This window comes from Phyllostomus hastatus, unplaced genomic scaffold (genome assembly GCF_019186645.2).
Source record: "Phyllostomus hastatus isolate PE091 unplaced genomic scaffold, TTU_PhHast_1.1 phas_scaffold_1674, whole genome shotgun sequence".
NCBI lineage: Eukaryota > Metazoa > Chordata > Mammalia > Chiroptera > Phyllostomidae > Phyllostomus > Phyllostomus hastatus.
Genome location: NW_025334011.1, coordinates 26,978,621 through 26,997,572, shown reverse-complemented (window position 1 = coordinate 26,997,572; position 18,952 = coordinate 26,978,621). Strand labels below are relative to the sequence as shown.

General features: G+C 40.6%; 1 protein-coding gene across 1 annotated transcript in view; it reads right to left on the bottom strand.

Moving 5' to 3' along the window:
• The window catches only part of ITIH2 (inter-alpha-trypsin inhibitor heavy chain 2), a 33,789-nt gene that overhangs the window by 14,407 nt on the left and 430 nt on the right, over nucleotides 1–18,952 (bottom strand). The window contains exons 2-12 of the mRNA XM_045857730.1: nucleotides 17,805–17,879; nucleotides 16,101–16,133; nucleotides 14,558–14,727; nucleotides 11,888–11,992; nucleotides 8,903–9,065; nucleotides 7,181–7,288; nucleotides 6,361–6,489; nucleotides 4,811–4,927; nucleotides 3,128–3,296; nucleotides 2,397–2,522; nucleotides 765–946 (exon numbers count right to left, since the gene is read on the bottom strand). Of these exons, the coding sequence (XP_045713686.1) occupies nucleotides 765–946; nucleotides 2,397–2,522; nucleotides 3,128–3,296; nucleotides 4,811–4,927; nucleotides 6,361–6,489; nucleotides 7,181–7,288; nucleotides 8,903–9,065; nucleotides 11,888–11,992; nucleotides 14,558–14,727; nucleotides 16,101–16,133; nucleotides 17,805–17,879 (1,377 nt within the window). The remainder of the gene's footprint in view (nucleotides 1–764; nucleotides 947–2,396; nucleotides 2,523–3,127; nucleotides 3,297–4,810; nucleotides 4,928–6,360; nucleotides 6,490–7,180; nucleotides 7,289–8,902; nucleotides 9,066–11,887; nucleotides 11,993–14,557; nucleotides 14,728–16,100; nucleotides 16,134–17,804; nucleotides 17,880–18,952) is intronic.

The window sequence follows — 18,952 nt, the reverse complement described above, 5'->3', positions numbered from 1 at the left end:
ACAGGATCTATGTGGAGAGCTATGGAACAAGGAAAATTCTCACAATTATCAGACAAACTGGAACACAGAGAAGATAAAGACTCACTAAGAATATTACCACTGACTTAGGAGCCCAGGATTTTTTTCCCTATTATGACCAGCATGAAAACCTAATGGGACACTCATAATCAGAAAAGCCAGCTAGGTTGATAGACCCCAAATTAGAACTTACCCTCTCTGTCCCCAAGTTTAAATATGATGTCCACCATTGACATATGGTACCTGGTACTGACAGAGGGTGGGGTACAGTCTATTCTTCTCCTACATTTTTTCTTGTTTATTTAGTCAAAATAAATAAGGAATTCATATTCTTTATGTTTAAGGCAACTTACAGGCTACATCTTGATCTGTGTTTCGTTACAAAAAGTTAAAATGCAAGATCCAGTGTACGTTAAAGAAAAAACATGGCCATGCTGGTAAGGGGGATCCACTGATGGGCAGGACCGCAGAGCCACAGCGCTCTGATGGTGGCTCGGAAAACCCTGTCCAGGAGTGAGGTAGCGCCCCCACTTCACCGCTCGCTTCTCATCTCACAGCCCATGCAGATGCACACAGGCAGCGTGGAGGGGTACGGGAAAGGAATAAACTCTCTATTCCTGCAACCAAATACGGCTGAAATAACGGCAATTCTCACTCAAATTTGGCTATCTACTTTTAGGTATAAGATAGTGCTGGTTGAATGATTTTTGAGTGAAGACAAAAAAAGAACAGAAAAAAAATGTTACCTTGAGCTGGAAAGAAGTGTCCTGGTTTCCATAAATCCTTTGAGCGATCCCACGGTTATCATTAGACAGTCTCTTCAGAAAATCATAATCAACATCAAATCCTATCCCCAAACTGAACAAGGAGATGTTGTCCTGTATGTTCTGCTTCACATTTTTCTGAATTTTTGACAACTTTAGTTCACCTAGAATTGATGGTGACAGAAAGGATGGAAAGGAGGAGGCAGTGTTATAGTTTTTGGAAAATCCGTGCAAAGCAGTTTAGCAAAATTTGTCAAAATTAAAAACTCACTCTTTGATCCAGTGACTCAATTACTAGGAATTTTTCTTACAGATGTACTCATACATGTTGAAATGAAGTATGGGCAATAGTACATAGTAACATAATTGGAAACAGCTACATATTAGAAACAAATGTACAGCAATAGAGGGGACTGGTTAAATTATGGTACATTCAATTTGAGAAATACTATAGTTATTAAAAAGAACAAAGCAACTCTATGTATTTACTTTGAATAACCTCAGAGACACATTTTTAAAGGGGAAAACAATATGTATATGTATTTATATATGTATGCCTATGTGTGTGTATGTATTCACATGTATGTGTGCATGTACACATATATAGTATGCAGACATGCATAGAATATCTCTGGAAAAATACACAAGAAATTGGTGACAAGTGACTGCCTCTGGGGACAGGAGCTGGATAATTGAGGGACAGGAGTAAGAAAAAGACTTAATTTTTTTTACTATAGTTCCTTTTTTTCCTTATTATTTTATTCTATAATTGGATTTTTTCAAGTAATCTGATCCAAGGGAAAAAAACTCCACTGAATCTGCAACAAATCCATAACAACTGCCATTCTAGTTTCCCCATTAACAAAATGGTCATTCTCTGTCTTTCTAAACCTCGGGCACCACTGTCATGCCCGTGTCTCTGGTTTTCCTCCCCCGGAGCTGTCAGGCACAGGTTAGGTACAGTCGTCATCCACATGACTGACAGTGGCATAACCGAGCACTCACTCATTCTTCCTCATATTCGTCAGTGTAAAGAGACAAACAAAACAAATAAAAATAATAGTACATGATAGAAGCAGGAAGATGTTGAGCTATTTTGTGGATAAGAAAAATGCTTAACATATAGGCTGTATCAGAGACAGTAGTTTCTCTGGTTGCAGAGAGGAAATGGGCGGGGTGAGGGGAAGTATGGAGGGCAATAAAGATATATTACTGAGGACTCCAGAGGCACAACTGGAGATCTGGGACCAATGCCCATCACACACACCTCCCTTCCATTCATCACCTCACACACCTTAAGTTGAAGAAATAAATGCATTTCACTAGTATGCACAAGCAATCATCATAGCATACAATTACAGTTAAAATTAAAATTTCTCCACATTGTGGAGGTGACACCCAGGCATTCAAGGGCATCACTGAAAAAATATCTGGACACTGGTTTAAGCAGGATGAGTGTTTCAAGGTCAAAAGAAGTCTTTATTTTAGGAAGCATGGGTTTAAAATGGTTTAGACACTCACGTTAATGCCATTAGACTTCCCATTGTAAACTAATCATGTTCCCAAGAAACAACAGTAAAAATATCTGTAGTAGAAAATTGAAGTGCTACTTGCCTACTGTTGGGTCACCATCAGAAACCAAAATGATCAGCGAGACTGAGTTGGGGTCCAACATTCCCAAGTTATTGGCTTCATTCAAAATAAAGATGGCCCTCAGGAGTGCCTCGTTGATATTTGTGCCTGGTAAAGTAATAATATAATGTGCTCATTCTGTTATATGCTCTTCCTTTGCACAGAAACAATCACACCTTGGGTTCAGGTTCATCAATCTGGTGATTACTCAAGAACAATTTATTCGATACCCAAATCATTTGATGGCTTTCCAAGTGACATCAATTTTGCCCAGCTGGTCAAGATCTCCAGGGGAGTAAAATATTTTCTTTGTAGTAAACTACTGCCTTAGGGATGAGTTAGCCATTTCAAAGCACAGTCTCACTTGGTTAAGCACCAGGTCGAAGGTGCCTAAACCAGCCCTGCTGACAGAATGGGACACTACTCTGTGGACAGTTATATTTTATGCTGTGCAAGTAATGAGAAGGCGAGTGTTATTTTACTGACACTCTTTTCTGAGGAAGGTAGGAACAATTAAAAACTTGTATGGGATGGATTGTGTATTGTACCTTTGCAATGAACTTAGTATTCATCATTTAATAATAAATATTATTTAAGACAGGCCGTTGCAAATGGTACAAAGAGCACTGTGGTAGGAAATAATATTTCTTCAGTGAATCAAGATTCAAACCCTATGGAAGCTTCTCACTAGGCTTTAGGCGAAACCTACTCACCTCCATTGGGCTGGATTTTCTCAATATACCTCTTGGCATCTTCAATCTGTGTTTTAGTAGCTGGGACTAAATCATTTCTCCAGGTTCGCACATTGTGGTTGAAATCAACCACAGAGAATTGGTCATCATTTCTCAGGTCATCCAGTATGGTTTTCATTGCTTCCACTGTCTATTTCAAAAGACAAAGAAGAAGGATCTTATTAAATAAGTTCTGAGCTTGAGAAGAAAGGAGGAAGATGAAGAATTCACCCTAGTCATCCCTCAAGTACTGACTCAAGCTATAATTCTTACAAAAAACCTCTGAAATCCACCTCCATCAACACAGATGTACTTCCCACTTATTTTGAACATGGATTGTCTGCATTTTGACACTTAAAACTCTTACTGACTTATTGATTATACACAACCACTTTGACTACTCTTACTTTAAGTTAAGGATCACAAACTTCAGGCTCCCCATTAGTGGTGCCTACAAATCAAATGTATTTCCCAAGTCTATCTTCTCACCCACTCTCTTAAACTACTACTGCTCATCACCACCGATACCTCCCTGCAAATGGGATTCCTGATTCCTAATACACTCGTCTTTTTCTTTTCTTTTTAAAAAACTTTTCCACCATTGAAGATACTTTTAAATTTACTTATTATGTTTATTCTTTATTCTCTCTCCCCCTCCCTCCAAATGTAAGCTCTGTAAGCTCCATCAGGACGGGAATAATTTAAAAAATGTTTTTGGTCGATTCTGTTAGTGAGGAACTAAGTGCCTGACACATAGTGGGTGCTTAATAAGTGTTTGTTAAAGGAATGGCTAAAGCAAGGAAGCAATGAATAAACTGTTGTACTAGGGCAGTGGTTCCCAACTGAGGGTAATTTGCCTACCAGGGGCATTTGGCAATGTCTGAAGACATTTTTGACTGTCATAACTGAGGGGGTGGCAATTACTGGGTAGAGGCCCTGGATGCTGCTGAATATCCTACAATGTACAGAGTGGTCCCTACCAACAAAGAATTATCACATCCAAAGTGTCAATAATGCCATTGCTGAGAAACCTAGTGTTGGAGTATGAGCACAGTGGGCAGGGGCCATGTATTTCCCTTTTTTTTTGGATGCTAGAAGAGTAGTGAACACTTGGATGGTCAGGAATGGCTGTTGAATAATGAATGAGTGAATGAATAAATAGAAAGTAGGTTGTTCAAATTGGTTAGATGAATGGATTGATGAATAAGATAAGAAATTTCCTTGTTTGTTCTTTAGAATGACATCTATAATAATTTAATGCTAAATAAGCCTACACTGAGCTCCACGCAGGAGGACATGAGGCACGGTGACTTCCCTCAAAGAACTGCAGTATAATTAGGAAAGATAAGCTTATATGCTTTCAAAGTTATTTGTGAAAAATGGCAAGATATTAAGGTAAAACATTATGCAGAAAAACCAAAATACTATTAAGCAGAAGCATGATCAGGATGAGAAGAATTTATATTGAGATAAAATTTTTCACAAAGGTGAGTTTTGAGTTAAATTTCTATTACTTATAAGCCATCCAGTCTGTGGCACTTTGTCACAGCAGCCTGAGCTGTCTAAGGCAAGCCTGGAGGTAAGGTGCTTGGAATGATAACTCCATTGGGAGGGGATCAAAGAAGGTAGGGAGTCCCACATGCCATGACAACAAGGGGTACTTACTTGTTTCATTTTTACTCCCCACATTGAGCCACTGACATCAATGACAAAGAGGATGTTTTTGGGAATTGGGTCCATGTTTTCAGGAGCAAAAAAGTGGACAAAGTATCCATTAAATACCTAAAAAACAGAACATATTTGTGGACCAAACCATTACCAATGTTTGGAATGCAGGAAAATAGGAGTTTGGGGACTAACAGAGGAGAGGTGACTCACAGTGAGCAGGAGACAGGACAGTCGTAAAGAAGGGAACAGAAATGGTAGCTTGGCATCCATCAGTGTCTCCCTTCTTCCTTTCCTGTGAAGGTCCCAGCCCTCCCCAGGGTGTTTCACTTCTCCCTTGGCCTCTTTCACTGTCCTCCACTCCTCCCAGTCTTCACTGACAGCCTCTGCTCCAGGCACCCTGAAGCCAATGGTGAATCAGGCAGAGCTCCTGTCCTCCTGAGCTCGCGGGCCAGTGGAGGATCCAGACAAGTAAAGAGGCAGTTTATAGCTCAGAGTGTTAAGTGCTACTATCAGGAATATAAAGGCTCTACCAATGCCCAGTGGAGTAGTGTCTAATTCAGAAAGGGGAGTCTTTCCCAAGGAAATGGCATCTATACTGACTTGAGTATGAGTTTGGAGTTAGCCTGCCAGCATGGGGTCTGGGCCAGGTTGGGCACGGGGAGGGCTAGGACGAAGAGCTTCAGACAGTTCAGTGATGCTGCAAGCGAATGTGGCATGCCTGGGGCTCTGTAAGTTGCTCAGCACTATGGGGCCACAGAATTCAAGCATCCAGGGCATCAGGGTGGAGAGTCAACAGGGCAGATCATAAAGGACATTTATGGGCACTCCAGAGAGTTCAGATTGTTCCTGAGGTGAAAGGGAGGCCATTCCAGTTGGATGCTTAACTGTCCTCTTTGTCGCCTGCTGCAGGCTGTGATGATTGGCTCCCCTCATTCTCTTTCTACTGCTCTCTGGCTGCTTCTACAAACATGTTATAGGTTTCCCGTGTCGGGTATGTAGCTGTGAATACTTCTTATCTCCCTGTTCCTGGAGAGAAGCACAGCCTTCTGGATACCCTCTAAGGGCTATATTTTGGCACAAGAGAAATACAAACACACACTTAAGATGTGACAAAAAGGAAAAGACCCTTTCCAGGAAATCTCAAAATGAACATTGATCTTGGAATTCACCCCTGGCCATGATCTTTCTCTAGGCTTTGGTTGTGCCTTCCTTCTAGCCCCAAGACCACTTTCTTTGATAGTCTAGTTGCAAAGGGCCTTGAAAGGTTATGGAAAATTCCCATTTTGTTATTTTCTATTATTCTTCATATAAGGCCTAGAATCACCTTTCTATAGGACAAGGACATGAGACCTAATGACCCTTTATTCAGTTTTCTTGATGTGAAAAGATATGTTTAGCAACATGGAAATATGACTTCAGTCCCTTTTTTGCAACCTCGACAATTGCCTTGGCAGCTGACAACTACCCAGAGGCCAGGGAGTTTGTTCAACAAGAGATACTTCTTTGGCCTCAGAGACGTGGCTATCCTGGAGTCTGTTTTCACCCACCTCGAGTTTCCCGGCGCTCTCCTCTCTGTTCACATCATACAATACCACCAGCTCTCTGTCAACTGCAGTTTCAGAGCAGTTAGAGCATTTTCTTTGTTGTGCTACTGTGGGCTTGAAGGACACATGGGCCTGGAAAGAACAGAGTTGTCAGAGACCCGTCCCTGTCCCCATTCCTCTGCAGGTGAGGGGTTGACAGTTGCACCTTCTCATGTCCACAGGAAAAGAGGTATGGCCCAATGGCCCAATGGCCATTCTGCACCCAGGCAGCATCACTGGTACAGTTACCGATGGAAGGGGCGGTGCCAAGGTACCTGAGGGGAGCATTTGGCAGACTGTGGGGCTGTTGGCCAGGTTTCAGGCCTTTCTGAAGAGATTCAGAGAATTCCTCTATTCCCCCATGGAAGAAAAGGCTACCAGCTCTAATTTTGAAAGGTGCTTGGAGGAATTTGACTCCTTCAGAGTTGGTTGTTATTGGTGTTAAGGCAGAGAGAATTAAGCTGAATATCTCTTGTTTTGATTAATGTAAATCCACCATATGTTATGTGAAAGCTGTCTTTTAGTTACTGGTCAAGCAGATGGCTTGGGAGAAATGAAGCTCCAAAAGGGACAGTCACTGGTTAAAATACAATGACACCATTGGGAGTTTTGCTTTGTGTAAACTCTGGGAGACCCTAGACTTGGCTCAGGGATCACTGCTCTTTCATATAGTTCCCTCAACTCAGCACATGACCACTTTTCTATTCCCCAGGAAACAGGAGGAGAGCAGAACCCATGTCTGGAGGCCACTTAGACTCTCTGCAACATGCAGTGATGTGACTACCTTCTGGCGTCCTTTAGATATGACTGGAACACCATCAAAATGGCCATCAGATGTATCTGGAACATGAAGAAATTTCAATCCCTGAGGTTCAATAATCCACACATCTACCTAGAGATGGAAAAGAAAATTACTCAAAGCATCAAAATATCTTTCAAGTCCTTTTGTGCAAGAAGTACAATTGCTAAGCTCTCTGCTGATCTACTCTTCTTTAAGTTTTCTCAAAAGTGACCAAGCATGGTTCCATGATCACTTCTGCACATTCTTTAAATTCTCTGGGATGTGATGCATTTCACCATGGAGGCTAAAGACCCTTTGGGCAACTCGGTATTCACCTTCTATTGCTTCATTTCTCTAGGATTAATTTATTTTATTTTATTCTATTCTATTCTATTCTATTCTATTCTATTCTATTCTATCCCATCCCATCCCATCCCATCCCATCCCATCCCATCCCATCCCATCCCATCCCATCCCATTTAAGAGCATTCATGTTATTAGCACAAAAAAAAAAAGAGGAGAAAAGCCATTGTTGAATGATTCTGCGTATACTTTGTAGAGCTGCCAATAGAAGACTATTTTCCCTACATCCTGGGCCCTTTTATTCCTTTTCTGTTTTCTTGTTTTGAACAGAGCTAATAGGAGGGAATCCTTCTTGGTGATCCTTGGCAAAAGCATAGTCAATCATAGCTGCCATTTCTCTATGTATAATTTAAGCACTATGCTGACCAATTGACATATGTAAACTCATTTAACTTTCACCAATATTATTATTATCTGTTATTGTTATTATTTTTTTATTTCTCATTTGACAAATGAAAAAACAGAGATCCAAAGTGACCAGCTAGTAAGTGGACGAGCCGTGCTGCAAACCCAGGGCCCGAGCTCTTAATGCTTCTTTCTTGGCTTCTCGACTTTCAAGAGCTTCAGTCAGCTCCAGCTTTTCAGTTGACTTTGCTGTTTTTGACTTTGCTAAAAAACAGTTGTTCATACTGTTTTTTAGCCTCATGACAAAACATGTGATAATACCTTTTTTACATATGAAAACATGGACACTCAGGATAACTTGTCCTGTGTCAGAAGGCTGGTGTAGTGGGTTGAATGACAGTCTCCCAAAAGAAATGTCTACAAGAAGTCCCTGGAACCTGTGAATGTTACCTTATCCGGAAAAAGGTCTTTATAGATGTATTAAGAATCTTAAGATGAGGTCATCCTGTACTATCCAGTGGGTCCTAAATCCAATGACAACTGTTTTTATAAGAAAAAAGGCAGAGGGAGATTTGGGACACACAGAGGAGGTGAGGGACCACAGAAGCAAAGACTGGAGTGAATGTGGCCATGAGGCTAGAAGTCAAGCAATGGCAGAAGCTGCCAGACACCAGAAGAAGCACAGCACAGACTCTCCTCTGGACCCCTAGGAGTGTAGCCCAACCCACAGCTTGATTATTTCAGACTTCTCCTGAACTGTGAGAACATAAATTTCTGTTGTTTAAAGCCCCCAGTTTGTGGTCATTTGTTACAGCAGCGCTAGGAAACCGACATAGCTAATAAGAAGCTGAGCTGGAATTGAAATCAGTAAGGAAGTGGCCTGGCGGACTCCACACCTATAACCTTTGCAGTACACCTGTCTAGCAGAGTTGAGTGGCATCCAACACCACAAAGGGTGGTGAACAACAGAACCATAAGGGGATGGCGTCACTGCACACCCTGAAAATTCATGCTTACCTCCAAGTGTTTGGCCAGACGTCCTGGCTGCAGATGAATCCTGTGTTCATAGGACCCCAGCTTCCTCCACTTCACTTCCTGGTAATGAAGTTCAAACTGTACCTTTGCTCCAGGGAGGACATTCACTTCGGTTTTGAAGTTCTCCATATCAAGAACATTGCTCCTAAAGATGTGAGCCCCCAATGGAAGTTATCACATGCACAACCAAGCATAAGACCCAGAATCTAGGCAGAGGGCAGCTAGGCCTTTTTGGGCCATCACACCTGCTCAATTGTGCGTGAAATTGAACACTAAAACCTCCATATAAATTTAATTCCATTAATCTTTTAGTCTCCTCTCCTACCTGATCTTTTTCTTCTAGAACTTCTTGTAGATTTGAAGGACATTTGCAAAAAGCTACCAATTATTGATTCCTATTATGTGCCAGAATCTTGACATTTGTCATCATAGCTTGCAAAGTAGCTCTGCAAGATGGGTATCGGTACCCTCATTTATCCTGCTCAAGACCACACAGCTACTCAGTTGTAGCGCTGAGACTCCGACCAAAGTTTAGATACACTCCGAGGCAGCACACATTTCCTCTGCTGCACTGGAGACTCATTCTAGGAATGCTGTATATTTCTGAAAGTCTCTAGAGAGAAGACATCTATTATTTCATCAAATTCAGTATGTATTTCCAGGATAAGGTCTTATTTAGTCATGAATATATTAAGTTTAATACCATCACTGATCTTGAAATGTTTATAATTTTAAAGAGAAATTATCAAATGAGGGTGATTTGAGGATCAGGATACACAATGAACATTTTAAAAAATTAAATGACTAAATAAGCAGGGGGAGACTGTGATAATGAGCCCATGGGGGTTTGGGCAAGTACTGCAGGGAAGTCGCCCTGGGATATCTGGTCCCTGAGGAAAAACATGAGCATGGATGGTGCACACCTTAGAAGTGCAGTGGTGATGAGCAGTCTTCTCACTTGGGGAGAGGACTAGAATGTGAGGTCTATGGTCTCTGTTGTAACTGCAGTACCTAGAAGAGCTTCTGTTACTCACAAGTATTTGTAGGAGGAATAAATAACTGATGAATGGACAATGTGGTCAAAGGGATGGGTAAAGATGGCAAAATGATACCCTAAAGATAAAAGAACCTATTAACCTGGATCAACATTGGAGGTGTTTGTTCCCTCTGCTTGGAACTTTTTCTCTCCTTCCTACATCTGGATACATTTTTACAATCTATTTGCTTTCAGTTAAACATCAGGTCCTCTGTGATGACTTTTCTGGACTCCCAGACAGAATTGTACACTTGAGCTCCCATAGGGTTTTGTAACCTCTCTACATTAGTATTCACTCCATTATATGAGGGGGGACCCCCCAAACTAGAATTATCTTCTGGAGGGGGGACCTTGTAGGACAGGCTTCCCCTTCTGGGTGAGTGTTCTAAGAACCCATCTGTATCAGTGTACCAGCAGGAGTTGTTGTAAGAGGCTGTGTTTGGCTTTAGTGAACTTTTTAAAAAGATTCTTTCAACGTGTTTGCCCATTTCATGATGAGTGATTTATCAGTGCACCTGTTCACACTGCACTGAGTGTTCAGCAGTTTTTGATCCAAAATGGTATGATCCTTGGTGCCCCACCCTCTCTTTTCACTGAATCTTGCCCCAAGCAACTTCTATATGTTTGTTTCCCTGATGAAAAAAGTCCTCAAAGGGAAACATTCTGCTGATGTGGAAGAGGTGAAACAAAAAATGGAAGAAGCACTAAAAGGCATCAAAATTGATGAGTTCAAAAACTGTTTTGAGCAGTGGAAAAAATATCTTGATAGCTGTACTGCATCAAATGGAGAGTGCTTTGAAGATGACTGAAGTTTAAACATTTAAGAATAAATACACAATCTTTTATAAATAAATTTTGAGTTTTTGAGGTCCCCCCTCATACACTGTATGTAATAATACATAATTATATATGTTACCATGTATATATATTACACCACCTCTATATTATAGGTTCCTTGTCTGTCTCCTTTGCCAGCCGGCAATGTTTGGTGCAGTGTTGCTGTCAGCTGGGTTCAGAGCTTAATGAATTTTCATTGAATGAATGAAGGCATGGGTGAAATGAGAAGAATTTCAAGTAAAAGTAAATTTGGGGATGTAGAAGAGGAAGAGGAGATGAATTAAAAAAGGTGGCAGGATATACGCAGTGTGAGAAGTGATTGGTTGAAAGAAGAATCTTTGAAGTTTCTTGCTCCCAAGAGGCTTTCAGACAGTTTGGCATTCCCAGTGTCTTAAGAGTACAAGAAGAACAAAATAAGCATAACCTAAGCTAAGTAGCTGATACTGAGAAGGGCTAACCTGATAAAAACAAGGCAAAATAAATCATTAAAACAAATTCCAAATCTTTCTTCCTGTGTACAGCTGACCCTCAAACAACGCAGGCCACAGCACAACAGAAATTCACACGTAATTTTTGACTCTGCAGTCCCCCATTCCTACTCCACCGGTTTCGCATCTGCAGATTCAACCAACTGTGCAAGAAATACAGTATGTTTGATCTTGGATTAGGGATCCAGGGTTGGGAATGCAAAAATACTGTTTTCACCGGAGGTTGGTTGAATCTGGGGATGTGAAGGGTCGGCTGTATCTATTGAAAAGAATCCACACATAAAGGGACCCGCACAGTTCAAATTGCATCCATCAGGGGTCAGCTCTCTGTGCTGAGTGTTATCACCAGATCACCAATATTTCTGTAGTTGACTTTAGCAAGTCACCATTAACTACAGAACTGCAAGCTATGTAAGGAAGCTCAGTTGTTGCAGAGAGGCCTTAGGGAATAGAAACTGGACCACCCAACTCTACCAGCTGACCATACAGCCTTTGTTTTTCCGAGCCTGTTGTGCTCTTGAAGAAGGGATGGGAAGGTTGGGGGAGGGGGCATGGGTGAGTGGGAACAGCAGTTGCGAGGGCTTCGGTCTGTTGTCCAGCCCTTACCTCACCAATCCGGTGCTTTTGCCTTTTGCTCTGGCCTGTGAGTAGAGCGCCCGGGCCACAGTTTTCTCCTTAATGGAACTAGTGAATGTGGTACCATCTACACTCCTAGCAAATGACAGAAAGGTACCAGTTGGTCTGAATAGTAAAACAAACAAAAATAGCAAATAAACAAAAACCAAGCAAACGTGCCAACCAGATGGATTTACTGAATGGGGGCACTGATCCTTTTGTATCTGGAGGAAAAGAGAAGAAAGACATTTGCATATTTCATACATAGGAGTCTCTTTATCTGAGTGTGATTTAAGAGGGACCTGTAGACTCCCATCCTAAAGGCTTTCCCTCACTACTGCTGTTTGTATTTTAAAAGTTTCCTCATTTTCAAATTTTACCCTTCAGATTAAACATTGTTTTCTTTGGGTGTCTGTTTAAAAAAACCTTATATCTTTTAAATTATGGTTGAGATTCAATATTATTTTATACTTGTTTCAGATGTACAGAATAGTGAATAAACATTTATATAACTTACAGAGTGATTTCCCTATAAGTCTAGTGCCCACCTGGCCCCATACATTGGTATTACAATATCATTGACTATATTTCCTATGCTGTACTTTACATCCCTGTGGCTATTTTGTAACTGACCATTTGTACTTCTTAATTCCTTCACCTTTTCAAACAGTCCGTTAACCCCTCTTCGCTGTGGCACTGTCAGTTTGCTCTCTGCCTCTATGAGTCTGATTCAATTTTGTGTGTTCATTTATTTTGTTCTTTAGATTCCACATATAAGTGAAATGATATGGAATTTGTCTTACTCTGTCTGACTTATTTCACTTAGCATAATACTCTTTAGGTCCATCCATGTTGTCATAAAAGGTAAAGTTTCATTCTTTTTTATGGCTGAGTAATAGTGCATTGTATAGGGTCCAGCAGAAGTAAGGCCTGCTTGAGTGTGGTTGGTAGGGTAACAATATGGGTGTAATAACTTATAGTATTAATTTGAACATTTATCCTAAAATGTCACATAGTGTGCTTGAGTATGATATTATTATGTTACAGAAATACATGCTTATGATTTTGTAATAAAAAGGGGTGTTATTTGTGCTGGACCCGGTATATATGTACCACATCTTTTTTTTAATCTGCTCACCTATTGATGGGCACTTAGGTTGCTTTGAGTATCTCTTTTGAATCACAAATGTGCTTAGGAGAGGTAAGAGATAAGTCGTATTATCTGGCTTACATTTGGTTTATAAAATCAATCTTCTATGAGTCAAGAATCTGCCACAGCCTGGGGACATTTTGCTCTCCTACAAGGGTAGCAGAAAGTAAAGAAAGCTGGAGGAAGGTGTTGGCAAATGACCCCTTTGCAAAGTTTGTGTTTACCCCACTAACATCTCCCTTGGGGATCTCTGTCCTCTCTTTGCATCTCCATTCTACTCATCTGAATTTTAGCTGGCTGTCATCTAATCCATACCAAGAAATGATTCATCAGAGCAGTTTAATTACAGAATTTTAGAAATGAAAGGAAGCTTATGGCACTCAAATGGACAGTATCTTTCCCCAAGAAGGAACTTCGAATTATGTGGCAAAGTTTTTGGTTGTTCCGATGACTCAAAGTACTACTGGCATGATGGGAGGGCACCAAAAATGCCAGAAATTCTGCAATGTGAGGGAAAGTTTTACTAAAAATTTTCCCTTCCCAAACGCCAATAGCATGCGTGTTGAGGCACACATCTAGGTTTGCCTCTATACATGAGAGAAATCAGAGCTAAGGAGACATGTGTCTTGTTCAAGGTTGTACAGCTGGTCAGAGACTGAGTTAGAACTGGACCTCATGTGGCCAGGTTAGCACTATTTCTATCAAATCATGCTAAGGTTCTAAGACCAAAAAGTATTTAAGACAAAAGGAAATCATTTCTGATGGTAGAAGATTTGGAAGCTTGATAAAAAGGCAGAAGAAATATTTTGGATATGGAGATCTGCACAGCCCCTATTAAACTGTGGTTATATAAGCAACTATCTTCACTGGTCTTGCAAATTCAGCCCTGTGTTGAGGGAGACCAAAATAATTGTATATTCATTGGGCAGAAAATGGAACAGACTTCAATTAAGTATAGGAAATAATTCTAACAGATCTATCAACATTTAGTGGATTGCCATGGAAAATAGTGAGTTTGTCATTAAGGAGGCAATCAAGTCAAGCCTGGATAACTCACTTGTCAGTGGTAAAATAGAAGAAGTCAATCACTGGACAGATGGCTGGACTTAATCAGTGGGTCTCATTTTTTTTTTACCCGTGGAGAAACATATGACAGATGACACTGAAGTGCTCTGCACACACTCATGTATGGTTTTGTGGAAGCCAGGGCAACTCATATTTCTCTCCCCCCAAGAAAGTACATTAAAGTGCAAGTAAGTGGGAGGTTATTACTATAGAGATAGCTTAAGTTTACTTTAAATTTATTAGAAAAGAAAAGCAAATTCTTCACAAATTATGATATTTTGAACAGAAACAAAGTCGTGAGACTCACTTCACAATGGCCCTTGACCTCCTGTGGGTCCAAAGCCCTGAGAATGAGCACCAATGGACCAATGGGCCAGTGAGGTCCATTCTAATGGTGATTCTGTGAGGAGAGCAGACCCAGTTCCTGGTTATGGAGAAGCACTCACATGGAGAAGTTGGAAATGAAGGCCCCTTTGGGGATCTGCACGTCAAACACGACATTCTGAGGCTGTGGGGAGTTGTTCACCACTTTGGTCTGGATCATGGTGTTGGCTGTGCGGGAAGTGACAGTGGACTGGACTTTGTAGCTATAAAGAGTTACTTGGTCAACATCTTCCTGTAATTGACAAGAAAGTGTAACTGTATTCAGAGAAAAATTACACAGAACTTCACTATATATTTGATGTAAAGAGCAGTACATTTTCTTGTGAATAAACCCAAGGCACGTAAAGCATATGAGTATATCTCAGGTATTATAAAGCATTATCCTAGCTTGAAACGCACCCCAGCGAGAAATCTGCCTTTATTTTGAGCTATCCTGAGATGCCTTTCAGCTCTGTAAGTTCTATTAAAAATGATTTTTTAAAGTTAGAACGTAAGTATAAAATGGTTGTGGGAAGCAAGATTGGATTGAGAAAGTCCATGAAATAACTTCAAATGCAGGGTCGTAGTGAGAAAAGGGGCACAGAATTGAAATGTGGGAAGGGGACCTTGGCTGCACCTCCAGAGTGGGGTACAGCCAGGAGTACAGAGGGGTGGAAGACACACGTGGTCCCCATATCACTGTCTACTGTCTTTGATTTCATCCATTGCAATTTAATCTTTCCCCAGTGTTCTTATCCTTCCCCACATTAAAACAAAATGTAACAATGCTGATGGGTGTGAGCAGCAAAGAGAATATCATTTTGATACAATTATTGGTGTGACATTCTGAATCTTCTTTGCTGGTTTTTCTCTACTCATTTAAGGCAGCCCCAAAGTAAAAAACTATGAGTATGATCAGAGGCAAGGGATTACAAAGACACATCTTTGAGGTGCTGCCTGAGAATTGCTGGGGCAACTAGGTAGCCCTATTAGATTTTGCTTTTTTAAAAATGGGATTTGCTTATTTCAATACCAGGTGTCATCCCCCAAACTTTCTCATTCATAATGAAACCTTCCAACTGGATACACAGCTCACCTCCAGCTAAGAGAAAACTCAGGCTAAGTTATTTGTCCTTCCTACACCTTAAACCCGTGCTTTTTACCATTTCTGTCAGTTCAGAGCAGGAAGCCAACATAAACTACTTCCTTTTGACATTTTCTTGCCACAAGAAGCATGGCTTTGAAAATCTTAGGGAGTTGGGTCATTTCATGTTTAAGAGTTCCTTTTCCTCTAAAGCTGTGAGATGTCATATTTTAAATCAAAACTGTTAAGTTGGAATAAATATATACACTTGGATGAAATCTATGTTGGTGAAACTTGAGATAATAAAGAGAAAGGGCATTCTCAGCTCTTGGTGCTGTCTCTCCTGGCTGCATGCTCACAGTTCTCTTTCATGCTGAGTTTGAGACACTCTTCCAAACAGAATTGGGCAAGGGGGCATTTCGAAAGTCAGGTAAATGCTCTCAGTGATGGAGACAAAGGAGGCAACAGTACTGGCTTCTAGGTAATAGGTAACAGAAAAATCATTCACACATCAATTTTTAACAAAATCTAAGCAAACTTACCATGGTTTCTCCAGATTCTCCAGAAACACTTCTCTGTGAAAAGAAGTTAGATAATCATTCTTCAAAAGTGTGTTACTGATTACCTTGAGGGTAAAAACTGCTTTCTCTCAGAAGTTTCTTTAATACTGCCCTGTAACTCATTCATTGGAGCCCAGATGTAAATATCAAACATTCTGAAAGACTATTTCCCACTGATGTATTTCTCTGAAAAAATCTCCCAGCCTCTTTTGTGTTGCATACACATCAGTTTTTATATAATGCTGAAACAAATGTTTTTAAATGAAAATATTCGACCAAACTCATGCCAAGTAGCATATAGCACCTTTATCCTATTTGTCTGATTGATTTCTTTATTCAGTTGGATGGTTGTTTGGGTGCTCCTTTCTCCCACGGGGCTCTGGACACGCCATCCCAATTGTCTGCCATACTCCACTTTCCAGATCACCTCTGTCCCCTACCTCGATATCATTAATTCCTAATCATCCTTCAGATCTCAGCTCAGGCAGAATTTTCTCAGTGAAGTTCTCTCTGACCCCCTGTCACTCCCAGGCTAGGTAAGCTTACTTTACTAAGCATTTTATAGCAGCATAGCCCTTCTGCAATGCAAGACAGTTGGGATACATGTCTGTCTTCTCCATTAGATTAAGCTGCATGAGAGTAGGGATCTTTATATATTTCATCCTTGGTGGAGCTAAGCAAGGTGACTGCCATGTGGAAAATTCTATAATCTAACAGCTCTGCCAGGTAATTATTCACAGGCAAGATTGTCTTGTAGGCATGGAAAGCTGAATGGCTTTACAGTGATGGATAAACATTTAATGTCTGATGGATTTTAAAATAATTTGTCAGGTGTAGGCTTAGCTTTCCCAATTTGGAGTGAATTGAGGTTTTAAGGGGTATTATGTGACATACTGAGGTCAAGAGTTGCCTACTTTTAGATTTTTTTAGTGCAATTCTCAGTGACGAAGTTTTCTCTCTTATGGGTAGATGAAGACCCTGATGTGAGGGTTTGCCTATTGGGTTTTAATATTATTAGTCTACAAAAACCTTGATTTCTAAGGTCCTCCCAGTTGGGGCCATGCAAGAGGCAACCACACACCGATGTTTCTCTCCCTTTCTTTGTCCTTCTCTTCCCCTCTGTCTAAAAGTAAGTAAACAAAAAATCAAAACATAAACGGGAAAAACCCTGGACTTCTGGAAAGTCAAAAATTAATACCCACACAAAATAAGTCATCAGTCAGCTTAGGGTCGCTTCCAAAAATACCTGTTTTCTCAGGATATAGGTTGGAGAAGCCAAACTCTTCCTGGCTTCCTGGAGAACTCACGGGCATGAATGAGAGGATTTTGTCTGCGCTGCTGCTGGTGGCCTCCAGGGGCAGCCCTCAGTGTGGCCAGTTCTCTGAGTCACTCCCATGCTCTCTAAGCACCCAAGAGAGCAGTGACCAGAAGAAAGAGAACATGTGGCTGCAGTGGGAAAACCCTCCTAGGAGGGAATTATTCCTCATCAGGCAGTAAAATCATCCTGTAATCCTCAAATCTGAAGAAAACACATAACTATATATCCTTTAAGGGACTAAGATGACCACTATGGTATGGGAGCTCATGGACAGCTCTGTGGAGGCCTCACTTGATTTCACCTTGACAATGCTTCCACCTGGGTATCCATGGCTGGGCTCTTCTTTGCTAACTTAAGTCTTACTGTACCTGATGCCTCCGGTTCTCGGGCACAAGTTGAAATTTGCCTGGGGCCAGTTCCTCAAGATCTCCATATTCTGCAAACTTAAAAAAGAGTGTAGGATGTTTATTTCTATTAATAAAAAAGATCAAAAGAAAAGAGGCTGCTGGTGACAGACACAAAGCTATTCATTATATTATTTTATCTTGTTTCCTAGACCCTGACCAATCTCACATTTTTACACAAGGATTTCGTTAATATGTTTATTTGCTAGTTATTAAGTGGAAGGAGTTCTTTTCTGAGTTTTCTAGAAGATGATGGGACATAAGGTAGGGATAAAAATTACCCAGTGATCAGGTGGGTACCTGGGGAAAGTATTGCATAGACCTTGGGAGTATCAACAGTGTCTGCCTGGATAAATGTGAACTGCTACCCATCAGATTAATAATGTCTGTATAGAAGGAATACTAATACGAAGTGACTGAAAGAGCACAAACTAATTTGGATGTCTTGGCTTCAATTCCAGTAGTTTCCAATACACTCTCGTGGTTTTTAAGTGTTGGAAAATATGGTAGTTTCTAAGCAGAGAGAATGATTTTTTTCCCTTGCATGCTACCCTGTTTTTTGGCATTTTTTTTTGTAGGTAATCCACTCTGCAAGTATTATAAGCTGCTCTATCTCCTAGGATACTCCCATAATGCACATTTCTTTTCTGGCATCAAAATAGCTCTTGTATGTATGACTTTCAAAATGACTCAGTCCAAGAATTTCCTCATGTAGGGATGGCCGAAGGACCAAAGTGGGAAACCTTGAGCTCTCAGAAGAATTCCTGCACTCTCTCAACCCATGTCCCATCTTCCCCTTTAATAGGAATATTTAATGTGTCCTTATTACAGAAATCATTGTCCACTTAAGTATGAAAAATATAGTGCTTTGATAGTGATTTTTCTTATACTTTTAGTATAACAGTGGTGATGACATGTCATCATCACCCTCATCATACTCATACCTAATAATTATTAGGTGCTTCCTAGTGTTTGTCCTGGCTAGGTAATTTACATATGTCATTTAATTCCCAAACACCCTTTGAGTTAGGTCACTTATTATTCCCATTTTTTAGATAGGAAGTAGGCAGCTGCACTCTCTAAATGCAACATGATGGGGCTAGCACATTGCC